The sequence below is a fragment of the Diutina rugosa genome, assembly GCF_008704595.1.
Source record: "Diutina rugosa strain CBS 613 chromosome Unknown scaffold87_size30256, whole genome shotgun sequence".
In the NCBI taxonomy this organism is placed as follows: domain Eukaryota; kingdom Fungi; phylum Ascomycota; class Pichiomycetes; order Serinales; family Debaryomycetaceae; genus Diutina; species Diutina rugosa.
In genome coordinates this window covers 1-12,252 of record NW_022995167.1, presented here as the reverse complement: position 1 = coordinate 12,252, position 12,252 = coordinate 1, and the positions used below count along the sequence as shown (strand labels likewise).

Below are 12,252 nucleotides of genomic sequence, written 5' to 3'. Positions count from 1 at the left end.
CTAGCCCCTGTGGAAACGTAAACGAACCGCGCCGCGGCTATTCGCGTCGACAGAATCAGTAGTGAACAAAGTTAGCTGAGACAGTTATGTTTTACTAGTTGGTGTTACGGCTCATTTTGATATTGTTAGTGGCTTTAATTTGGTTCATTTATCGTGGTTATTTCAAATATTTTCTCCGCTTACCACTGAAAATTTCACGTTGTTTACTTCGGTGAGGTGCTCATCCCCCGTTGACGTCATGCCACCGAAGGCGACCCGACCCTGGTGGTCGCCGCTGCCGATATCGTCAACACAACACATCACAGACTATTTTACAAAGCTTCACACACTGTTAAACCTTTTCAATTCACTATCTGTTACGACCTATAAATTTTCGGTTAAATTTACCTAAATATCGCGATCGATCTTTTAGGGGAGAGAAGGGTGTGTAATTATGCCCTAATAGGAATCAGGCAAGAAAAATATATGGGAACCCAACTTGGGGCAAATTTATTGGGGAATGTAAGCGGGAATCCAAACAGCAAACTCCTTAAGGAATTACCTGCTTGAGTTACAGTACCGTACGTACGTTATGGTACCATACTTTGAAAGGCCGCGGTGCCTGGCGCCGCCGACCGGCAATGCCGGTGTATGGTACGGTATGTCTGCTGCCGCTTTGTCCCTCAACCGGCTGTCATCGTGCTGCTCACATAAATGCACCCGATACCGACGACACCGTGTACGGCGACGCAAGTCTTACTGGAGTCGTATGGAACCCACAACTTACGGGTCTAGACGTTTTAGTACTCGAGTAAACGCAGCGAGTGTACGCAACCTGGTGCTGTGCCATAAGAGTGTATGTAAATAGTGATTATCAGAGTAGATTGCAGTGTGTGTGTTGATGGTTTAAGACCGTTGGGAAGGATCAAGCAAGTCGATGTAATCGTCGCATCGCCACATTCTCAGCAGTGAGCAAAACAGAGATTAATCATCGTGCTTTCCATATGAATCATAGTGTAGTTGGAAAAACACAGCCTGTGTGACCAAAACGGAGACTCGGGTACTGGTGTTCTCCGAGTCATTCTCCTGATATCTCCGTCACTTCACAAGCAAGCCGAGAAACTACTTTATTATAGAATACGACAGCAAGAGAGTCTGCAGTGATTAAAACACTTGAAAAGGGCTGATTTCTATTTACATGAGAAGAATAATCCACAAATACGCTGATTACGTCAAAAAGGTTAGCCGACTGTTGGCCCTTCATCTGGCGTACATTTTGACTTAAAGATGCATTCTATAATGGGATGGCAAAAAAGCGGACCAAAATGATTATTCCAGTAACTGGAACCAATGACCACTAACTCATACAGCTTCATGGACAGTCATAGTCATCAATTACCTCCCTCATAGCGGAGTTTACGGCTCTTATAGGAGTGTCCGATGCTCGGAGCCGAAGTTGGAGCTACCCCAGATCGTGACCGCGAATCACGTGGACCGAGTTTGTCATCATCGGAGCGGAGCTATATCATCCTCAGTGAGCCGCACTCAATACCGATACCAATTACTTACCAATGTTCAAGCGTGCCTTGCGAGTGATACCCAGAAGAACCGTCACTTTCCAGACGTTCAACACCCCGAACCCCAATGCCCTCAAATTCGTCGCTGTCGATAGTGCCATTGTCCCCCTCGAAAATAAGCTGTTTGAGTTCACGTCATCCCACGATGCCATCCACTCGCCGTTAGCCCGCCAGCTCTTCAAATTGGAGGGGGTGCGGCTGGTGATGTTGGGCCCCGACTTTTTGACCGTCAATAAACTTGACCACGTCAATTGGGCTCACTTGCGCCCCGAAGTGGTGGAGTTAGTCGATACCTTTTTGACGCAAAAGAAGGAGCCGGTAGTGCTGAGAGACTTGCTTGAAGAAGGCGAACGCGAAGCCGCGGCCTCGGAATATGATTCCGAGGTGGTGCTGATGATTAAGGAGTTGCTTGAGACGCGTATTCGTCCCGCCATCCAGGACGACGGCGGCGATATTGAATACAGAGGGTTTGACGAAGATACCGGGACCGTCTTCGTCAAATTACAAGGCGCCTGTAAGAGCTGTGGCGAGCTGGAGGTGACGTTGCGGAACGGGATCGAGCTGATGTTGAAACACTACATTGAAGAAGTGCACAATGTCGAGCAGATCTTGGACCCGGAGGAGGAGATTGCGTTGAAGGAGTTTGAGCGGATGGAAGCCAACCTCAAGAAGCGGAAAGAATCGCCGCCCCCTTCGTTGTAACGACTAATGACCCCATGCCACTCTCATACCACACATCATATCTACATAGCTAATTCATGATACTTCTTTTGTCTGTATTATTATGGCTTCAAGTTGGAGATCTCAGATAATACCGATTGTTTAGCATCTCTCATAGCCACTTCTTGTTGGTAGCAGTCCTTCACTTCCTCTAAGAGGCCGTGGTCGACACAGTCGCGACCGGCGGTGACTCTTACCCGCTCAAAGAGCTGATCAAGCCACTGGCGACTAAACTTAAGCCAATCCCGTGACACGTGATTAAAGCCAACAACCCACCCGAGGAGACCAATCGCCACCAGCGCGTTGGCAGAGAGACCAGTGTATAAATAGCCAGCAATCGCCAACACGGTAATCGGGAGCTGGTACTGGATAAACGCCCGGCTAAGGATGCGGTACACTTGCGGCTGTACTTCGTCGGCGATCTGGTTCTGGAGCAAATCCGATTTGAGCTCGGCTAACGGGTTTTCCGCCGCCACCGGATGATATTCCCCGTAAGGTTGGTTTTGCATCGCCAGGGCAATGTGGCCCCTCATGTAGTTGTAGTGCTCAATCAGCTTCGGCATAAAGTGTTCCTGGAAGAAGTCCTTGAGGTCGTACTCGACGTTGTCGTTCTTGTAGTATAAGCGCCACCACAGCAATTGTTTATTGAAGAACTTGGTGGTGGCAGGGGCAAACTCGTACTGGAGCTCATGGTGGACTCCCTCCGAGAATTTAGCCACATCTTCACGGGAAAGCTTTGCCAGAAGGGTATCGAGCTCGTCGACGGTGGTTTGTTGGCCACTAACCCCTTTAGTGATTTCCTCGAGGAGCCAGCCACGTAACACTTCAGTCCTCAGGAACCACCCCACTGCTTTCAATAACTGGTACAAGTTGGACATTCTGGTAGCGTCAGCGAACTGGTGGCCGGCTTTAGGTCCCTGGATATAGTAGTCTTCGATGCCATCGTACGCCAACTGCGAATTGATCTTGACGACGTGCTGATCGCTCAGCGGGTCCCACACTGCTGGAGTCAGCTCAATCAGCGGCGGTGTAAATTCAGCATTATCGACAACCGTCAACAACACTCTCTGAGCGAGCTGAGGCGGGAGGGGCCGGGGAGTGAACTGGCGAGTGACGCGGATCAAATAGTCAAATTTGGTAAGATCGGCGGCGTCGACGTTATTAATCTCGGTAAGACTGATATTGTTAGCTTCGGTAGTAGCCGGAGGCTCATCGGGCCACCGGGTTCGGTACACGGACGAGAGAATCGGCGACGGGACCATAAACACCTCGGCGCCGCTATTATCCTCCGGTTGGTCCGGCAGCCGTCTAAACACAGCGTGGACAGAGTCCAGTGACTCGGACGCTTCGGCCAGATCAGGGTTGGCCAGGAGTACCGGCAGCTGGGCGGTATTATAGATGAAAGTGTGGTTCTGGGTATGGTCTCTGGTAGCCACCGTTTCGAACCACCGGCGCGAGCCAGCGGCGAGCGGGTCAGCCAAGAGCACGGGGACCATCTTCAGAAGCTGCTGGCACTGCGGCGAGTCGTAGACCACGCCCACTTGCACGGTGTGTTTGTCTTCGCCGCCGGCGAGGCGGGCGTACAGCTCCATCTGGGCGAGGGTAGTGGTGTCTTTGGGGAACCAATGGCGATAGGTGGCGAAGGCAGGCACGGCATCAGTGGTTAAAAGTCGGATAAACCGTGTGGCGGAGGCGTGGCGACCATGGCCAAACCGCGTCGGTAGTAGCATGAGTGCGACCCTGGTACTGGTGTTGGTAAATGAGACCATGAAACCAAGAGTTGTGAAACAAACTATGAAACAGTAGCAAATTTGAATTGACTAGTTAGAGTCGAGAGATGATGATGCTACGACTATCATTTGATTTCTTAGATTCAAATTAGAGAGAAATTGAAGGCTACGGTTGATGGGACCAATCATCGACAAGTAGCTAGCAGTCAAGCAAGCAAACCATACACAAATCAAGTCAAGAAAATATAAATAAAAGATGAATTTTCCTCAAAAAAAAAAAAAAAATAGTAGTGGCCATCTGATCAGATTATCGATGGAGATGATATATGAAATGCGTCATGGTTTGATGATGGGGAGAGAAGGCCTATTTCGGAGTAGGCGAAGACATCCGTTGATCCGAGCGCGCTTACCTAACCGTACCTAATAACCACTACTGGTAGCTTATCGCCTCACAGCCATACACCGACAGTTTAACAACCCCGAGCATCGGCCTTTAGCCACCAAACCCCACACTCCTAACTCTAGCTAGTCAAGATCAGATGGTTTCAGCCATCACTCCGATTACCTTATTTTTACTTTGATGGCCTTGCTGAGTTGCTTGGACCATCTATATACCAAAAACTCCCTCACTTATCAGAAAAAGGAAACGGCGTCGCCGGGGGCAGCCCACTCGCCACAAAGTGGCGCCACGGGAAGGATCAAGGAATAAGCCCATAAAACGACACCTACACTCACCACTAAGACCTCAAAATATGGAATGGAATCACAAACTGATTCTCCGTAGTCTGAAAGGTGCCCGCTACCGGAGGGGGTCCCGGGTTTCTCCGGGTAGTGCTAGGCGATGTGTCACCGATAATGCGCGTGTTTGTCCTGCACACAAATATACACCCACCTTTGTCGCAATCCCGATACCTACCCCGGAGAAACTAACACTCTTCCCGTTACCCTCCACAACATGGCTTTGGCACCGTCGCTGTCCCCAACGCTGCTACTAGCCGTGCTCAAAAAGTACCTCACCTTCATCGGGCCCGGGGTGCTCGTGCTGGTCGCCTACATGGACCCGGGCAACTACCTGACCCTGGTGCTGCTGGGGGCGATGTATCAGTATAAGTTGTTGTTTATGATCGCCATGCTGAACATTTTCGCCGTTTTCTTACAGTGTTTGTGTATCAAGTTGGGTACGGTCACCGGTCTCGACTTGGCGGAGATGTGCCGGTTGCATTTGCCCTACTGGGCCAACTTGCCGATGTACGTGTTTGCCGAGCTTGCCATCATCGCTACTGACCTCGCCGAGGTCGTCGGCACTGCTATCGCCTTAGAAATCTTGTTTGGCATCCCGCTTTTGCTCGGGGTGTTGGTGACGGTTTTGGACGTCCTTGTGGTACTTATGGCCTACCACAAGGACGGGCTGATGAAACAGACCCGTATCTTCGAACAGCTTGTGTCAGTATTGGTGTTGGGTACCTGTGTGTGTTTTGTCGCCGAGTTATACTACTGTGATTTCGCTCCCGGCAGTTTCAAAGAGATTGTGCGGGGCTTCCTCCCCTTAGACCGCCAGATCTTCGTCGAACGCGACGCGCTTTTCCTCAGTTGCGGCATTGTTGGGCTGACGGTGATGCCTCACTCGCTCTACTTGGGCTCCGCGCTCGTCCAGCCCCGTTTGAAGGACTATGACGTCCAGCACGGCATTATTGACGAGGCCGACCTCGCCACCGAAGATGACGACGACCACCAGCCGGACTCGTTGCCGGTGACCGCGTCCAAGTTCCGCTCGTTCTCCGACGGCACCACCTTGACCAGCAAGTACAAGCCGCTGTTCCGCGCCATCAACTACTGCCTCAACTACTCGTACACCGAGCTCGTGCTCTCGCTTTTCATCATCGCCGTGTTCGTCAACCTGGCAATCTTGATCGTCGCCGGGTGCACCCTTTACGGCAAGCCCGACGCCGAGGACGCCGACTTGTTGCTGATCTACCACATGTTGCTGTACTACATCCTGCCTGGGGCGGGGCTCTTATTTGCCATCCTGATGTTGTTTGCCGGCCAGCTGGCGGGGATTGTGTGCACGATGCTGGGGCAGATCATCTCCGAAGGGTTCATCAACTGGCTGGTGAAGCCGTGGGTGCGGCGCATCATCACCCGCACCTTGGCCATCATCCCCGTCGTCATCGTCATCGGCACCTTGGGCCGCGAGGGCGTCGCCAAGGTGATGAACTCGTCCCAGGTGGTGTTGCTGTTCATCTTGCCCATCGTGTCGGCCCCGCTCATCTACTTCACTTGCTCGAAGAAGTACATGACCGTCATCGATACCTCGGCCGCCTCAGACACCCAGCCGCTTCTCCAGCTGTCGCTGGAGGGAGCGAAAAAGTACACCTTCGAAAACGGCACCTTCTTGCGGGTGGGGCTGGTGCTCACCTGGATCATCATCACTTTCTTAAACGGGTACTTGTTGTGGGCGTTTGCCCACGGCGCCCAGATTTAGTCTCCTCCAGCCTGCGTTTAATTTATATACCCTCTCAACAGATTCACCCGTCCCTGCGTGCAGCGACGCATCGATCTCCATCTCATTGTGCCGCTACCCCGATGGGGGTGGGGTTTCCTTTTTAGTCAATAACTAATAAACATCCTCCAGCAAAAGAGGACGGAATTTTCAAAACCTGTGGCAATCAACGAAAGCGGTGGCACTGTATTCTAGTCACTTAGGTGATCACTTTTTGTTAGCGGTAAACAAGCGGTGGCTCACAATTTGTTCGAGGTAAAGGGCACCGTGAGATTCAGCGAGCGTCACCTGCCACGGGGACAGGGGTATCGGAATAAGCAATATAGGTTTGGTATAGTTGATTAAGGGCAGTCTACATGGTGGCTCTTTATTTCATTTCAACGTTCAAAAATATTTGCGCAAACCCGGAATCGAACCGGGGGCCCAACGATGGCAACGTTGGATTTTACCACTAAACCATTTGCGCTTTCTCTGATGAAAAGTGATTCGATCCGAGCCGAGTATGATTTAGCAAGTGAAAGGAGCGCTTTTCTTTACGTTCTTCCCGCCGAAGAATGGCAAAATTTTGGCTGGGACCAGGGGTAACTTCCGTGGGTTGCGGGTATCAATTCTTGATGTTTTTTTCTTAGTCGACAATAGTTGAAGGTATGTTTTTATTTCACGGCGGTAGGCGGCTTTTAAAGTCTTCTACAATCTTTTTTTACAGGTAGATACCAATGCACATTTATAGATAAAAAAAACAAAAAGGTTATAAGTAAGTTTTACAGACGATTGATACATACTAATGCATGTTCTTGAAAAATTAAAATACTCATCCAACTACCTCCCCGCATTCTCTCCAGATACTGAATTTTTTGCCGTTGTTGGCTTTCTCAGACTGCATGGTATCGAGAGCGAAGGCTTTACAAACACTTGATATTCTCTAAGGCGTATGCAAGTTTTTGAGTTAGATATCAATGCAAAAATAAGGATAAACTTATCCAAGTATGGAAGAGACACACACCTACTCAGCAGGAGCAAGATCTACAACTGTCGCGAACACCAGTAAGCAATATCGAAGAAGTTCGTCTGGTCACGTCGAGATATTGAGCTTGCGGAATACGACTACTGTTTTCTTACTTTATCGTGCATTCTTTTGCCTATGTTTTTCTTCTTAATTTTTGAATTTTATTCGTAAACTAGTTTGAACGGCGACGTTGGTTCAGACCCCCCCGTGCTAACGGAAGCCCACCAAGGTATAACAAGATCTTCGTCGCCGTCGTCGGAAAGAGATACGAAGTCTTTTTCGATGACGAAGTTGTTATTGTTGAACTTGTTGTTGTTGATGTTGTTGTTGTTGATGTTGTTGTTGTTGATGTTGTTGTTGATGTTGTTGTTGTTGTTGTTGATGTTGTTGTTGTTGATGATGTTGTTGTTGAAGTTGTCGTCAAATGTGTATATGGTTCGAGTTAAGAAGCTCTACGGTGGCCAGTGAAGTTGTTTTGGCGGGTATTGTTTAATTAACTGACGTACAGTTCTATAGCCATGGATCCAGGCTCAAATTGTGCACACTCTCCTAAGCTTAACAACTTGAATAATCAATAGCTTTGTAATTGTTTTAGCTAATTATTATGTTATAGGCCATGAAATCAGCTCTCACGGAAAGTGAAAGGAATTTAATAAAGTGGCGCAAATTTCGTCTAATCCTGCATTTCAATGCTAACCTGCATACAACCAGAGGTGCATATGCAACAAGTCCCAACTCAAAAACTACGGTCTCTTACAGCTCAGGCAGTAGTCGATCAGCACTTGATACGTCTTAAAATGCTCATGTTTTAGTCATATAATCAGAAAACCTTGAAGAAAACGATATCACTTTAGTAGCTTTCTCATTCTTGTCTTGCAGCGACTATGACGTGAGGGACGAGAAAAGTACGCTGGTAGTTTCCAGAGAGGCCCACAACGTATTGTGATGTTTGCTGGAAGGGACATGACAATCAGAAGAAACCATATAATCTTCATTGAGGTGTACATGTATGTGGAACCCATTCAAATGACAAATAACTACCGTTCGAGCAACACATTAGTCAGAATTGTTTACCGTGTTGCTGGTATACTCAACATGATTGCATCTAGCAGCTCTAGTTTGCAAATGATAGTCCTACATTTGAAATTTTGACCTGCATATAAGAACCAACATGCATATCCTTGCTGGAATCGAGAAAGGTTTGCTCTAGAAACCAATTGAATACCATCAATGTATTGTTTACGTTCAAATAGTGTATGAGATGGCAAATTGGAATTTTTTGAATTTTTTTCTGAAGTTTTAAAAAAAATTCTATAAAATCAGGAAAAATCGATAAAATAAATCTGTTTGTTTCATAAAATTCTTTAACCTCTAAAGGATAAGAGATGGGTTTTTTTGCGAGTTCCTGTAAGATATTAAGTGGTTTAGACAGTGGTAGGTATTATGGGACCCTAAAGGCAATAAATCAGTTAATTTTGCTTCCTAGGTAATACTGGCACTAGAAGTATTGCTGATAGCCGTCTGGGTGAGATCTTGAAACATCTGGAGTTGTTTAAGCAACCATTTGTATTACCTGCAGAATGAAGTTGTATGCAGTACACGAGGAAACCATTTTGCTATCAATCATAGATTGCTGGTAAGTTTCGAAATTCATCACCGTCGTAAAGGCATCATGTCTAAGTGTAAGTGCTGGCTACATAAGTTTCAGGATGTTTTTTTGAGATTTTGAGCTAGTTAGGAAGCCTCCAGGTGTGTTTGCAAGTACATCCTGCATGTAGTGTGAGAATCGTTAGGTGACGCCGAAAACGTTCGTGAGACGAGTTGAGTGGTTCTGATGCCTTGCTATTATTCACACAAGTGGAATATGTTTTCAGTAGTAATTAGACTCTTCAATTTTCAAGAAATTAGAACTGAACAACAAAAACTTTTTGTTTTTTTTTTTGAAAAAATTAGCCGAAGTTTTTGACGAGCTGCGCGGTGCATTATATGCAGACTGTACATAACTTAAAAAAAACAACTCGGAAACCTCTCTTCAAAAGTGAATGTAAAGAGTAGATTTGTAGTTACTTTAATTAGAACTATTCGAGTTCAAGGACTGATGAAACGCATGTCGCCTGGCGATCGTAAACGAAGTGATTGTCACTGGCTGACGCGAAGTATTATATGCAGGACATATAGCCAGACTCAAATTCAATCGCTTGAGCTGTCACAGGCTAAGCACCACACTCCACTCTGTGATTTTACCAGTAATGTGTCTGCGTAATAACCGCTGGTGTGACTAATAAGTTTTTCGAGTAGTTACACGTAATTGGTGTGCTGGTTTCCCAATGAGGGGTCACTAATACAGAGGGCGCGTTAAATGTTAAGGACAACATGTCTATGACTTCAACTAGCGTTACTCCACCCTTGTTTACGAAGCTCTGTTATGGTCGATGGAATTGTTTCGACTAGCCTACAACGTCTGATACAGTGACTCACCATACAATTCCAGCTAAGACTGGTTCGAGACCGTTGGCCCAAAAGTTGTTGCACCCAAATTGCTTGACGTGTCATACACTCAAGGACAATAACCTCGTCGACAGCTTTATTTTACGTTCAGATTCAGTTTATGAGAGCAAAACATTGGAATGTGTAAGCATTATATTTAGTGTTTAAACATGTTTTAGCAACAGGGAATTTCAATAGACGGAAAAATAGACACGCTCACATTAAGAGTACAGATTGTCGTGATTTGCAACTCTCGTGATGCACCTTAAAATCCTCCGAAATAGTCTCGAATCCCACGTATTTAACGTGCAAAATTTACAAGGACTATATATCCCACACTTCGCAGCTCTCGTGGTGCAAAATAGGTGATGCGCGATGATCAGAATCAACAGATTCTTCATCTTGTCGACTCTTTTGAGGTTTAATTTAAACTTGATCTTTCCAAGCTGCCATCAAGTTGACTTTCGAAGCATTATCACAAAATTTGAAACAAAACCCACGGAGTCGAGAATTAACTCGCGGGCCAAAAGCTACAAAATGGGTAACTCTGAAATCACAACTAATCGGTTCTGTCAACAACGTTGGCTTTAGTTGGTGGCCACCAATAAGTGCACCAGATACATATACAAAACTTACGTACATGAGAGTGAAAGTGCAACCAATGCAACTCCATTAACAGATTTTGACGCTCCTGCTAGAACCCTCCAGCAGCAACCTCAAAATCGTTATTGCTTTCAATCCTGACACACTATGGTAGCGCCGCAGATCTAGCCAGAGAGCCTTATTTGCAGAGCACAAATCACTTCGTTCAGGCATGAATTTCGACTGATAGCCGCGAATACCAATATTCTGGAAAAATGGTTTCACTCGCACTAAGCTCATTGACTATTCACCACAAGCCAGACCCCGATCCTACAAGTATCCTGGGAACGAGACCCACCAACCCTTTTTACCAGTCCAAACAGGGCCATCGGGGTCACATATGGCTCGGCAATTGTCCATGTGGTAAGGATTGTCGATCACCACGCGTCAGGGAACTGCCAAATTTGAACACAAACACCGGTATTTATTGTGAGCCAGTGATGTCACTCATTATTGACAAACGGACCGAGAAAAGGGCGCCAGCGTCGTGGAAACTACCCTATCGACTAAGTAAAAGCTAAAGTAGAAAAGTACTGTAGGCCTGCTGATAGATTAGTTTACGGTTTTCGATGTTCTGTTAATAGGTTTTGTCTACTGCTTAGGAGAAGGTCTAATACCTTGCAATTACCATATTTAGATGAGAGCTATACCATCTCATTTCACAGCTACTCTTTACCAGGATGACAAAGCATAGGAGTCAGAGAGATGGTAGATTTCGACACAGAATTTGCTATGTCCGGAGCTCTTAATTTACCGTTCTACAAATCTGTTCGGAACAGGCCTCAATTGTCAAGAGCCCCATTACAGTAGGCTACACCCATAAGTAAGACACGTTAAAAAGTAAGTGTAGCCATGGCTGCTCTTCCACTAGGGTAAAATGGACCCAGCTGTCTCCTCCATGGCTGTCCTGAACTGATTGCCGAGTACAACATTGCAAAGTGCGCCATGAGGACTGGGGTCACACACCTGCTCCCAGAGAGACCACGAGGATCCCCGGCAGGGTGCACGCCGACTTCAGAGGGACGCAACAAAATGAAAGCACTGTTGGAATCGTGTCAGCAACAGCCATGTCAGAGGCAACCAAGCCACCATACTCTAGGAGAAAAGTAGATAACAAGCGATGCATTAGACTATTTACTATATACGGGCCACGTTTGTGTACCCACTGAGTCTAACTATTTGTGATGCCTCCTTCAGCTTCGGAGGGTCGAGTTGCTGGCAGAGGGGTTTCGCACCGCCTAGCAACAACTCCGCGGTCGTGGTTCCGTGTCGACGCCGACTGGCCTACACCGCCGTAGCGGCTACCCGTAAAAACGCAAAGCGCACGTTCCCCGAGTTATAGCACCAGCCGACGGCTAGCGGCTCCCACACGCGGGAGGTGAGAGTGTGGATCATACACCCGGTTAGTAAGTCTCATTCGTCGCTTTGGCAGAGGGGTTTCGCACCGCCTAGCAACACAACATGCACAGTTTCGGAGGGTCGCGTCGCTGGCAGAGGGGTTTTGCACCTCCAAGCCCGAGCCCTGCAGTGTGAGACCTACTCGGCAATAGACCTCTCGCACCACCAGTCAACCGCGGACAGTGCCACAGCTACCCGATGGCTTCTGGCAAC

General features: G+C 47.4%; 4 protein-coding genes across 4 annotated transcripts; 3 read left to right on the top strand and 1 right to left on the bottom strand. All coding sequences in view use genetic code 12, as the record gives it.

The window, feature by feature from the left end:
* Positions 1–1,550: 1,550 nt before the first annotated feature.
* On the top strand, positions 1,551–2,258 carry DIURU_003989 (uncharacterized protein; the record flags this gene model as incomplete). Its single annotated transcript, XM_034156811.1, has 1 exon — positions 1,551–2,258. One exon carries the CDS (start codon positions 1,551–1,553, stop codon positions 2,256–2,258), a length of 708 nt encoding a protein of 235 aa, XP_034011208.1.
* An 80-nt stretch (positions 2,259–2,338) lies between these two features.
* On the bottom strand, positions 2,339–4,006 carry DIURU_003988 (uncharacterized protein; the record flags this gene model as incomplete). The annotated part of the gene is made up of 1 exon (XM_034156810.1): positions 2,339–4,006. One exon carries the CDS (start codon positions 4,004–4,006, stop codon positions 2,339–2,341), a length of 1,668 nt encoding a protein of 555 aa, XP_034011207.1.
* A 955-nt stretch (positions 4,007–4,961) lies between these two features.
* On the top strand, positions 4,962–6,488 carry SMF3 (putative divalent metal ion transporter; the record flags this gene model as incomplete). Its single annotated transcript, XM_034156809.1, has 1 exon — positions 4,962–6,488. One exon carries the CDS (start codon positions 4,962–4,964, stop codon positions 6,486–6,488), a length of 1,527 nt encoding a protein of 508 aa, XP_034011206.1.
* A 1,004-nt stretch (positions 6,489–7,492) lies between these two features.
* DIURU_003986 (uncharacterized protein) lies at positions 7,493–7,980 on the top strand (the record flags this gene model as incomplete). Its single annotated transcript, XM_034156808.1, has 2 exons — positions 7,493–7,550; positions 7,733–7,980. 2 exons carry the CDS (start codon positions 7,493–7,495, stop codon positions 7,978–7,980), a joined length of 306 nt encoding a protein of 101 aa, XP_034011205.1.
* Positions 7,981–12,252: the final 4,272 nt, after the last annotated feature.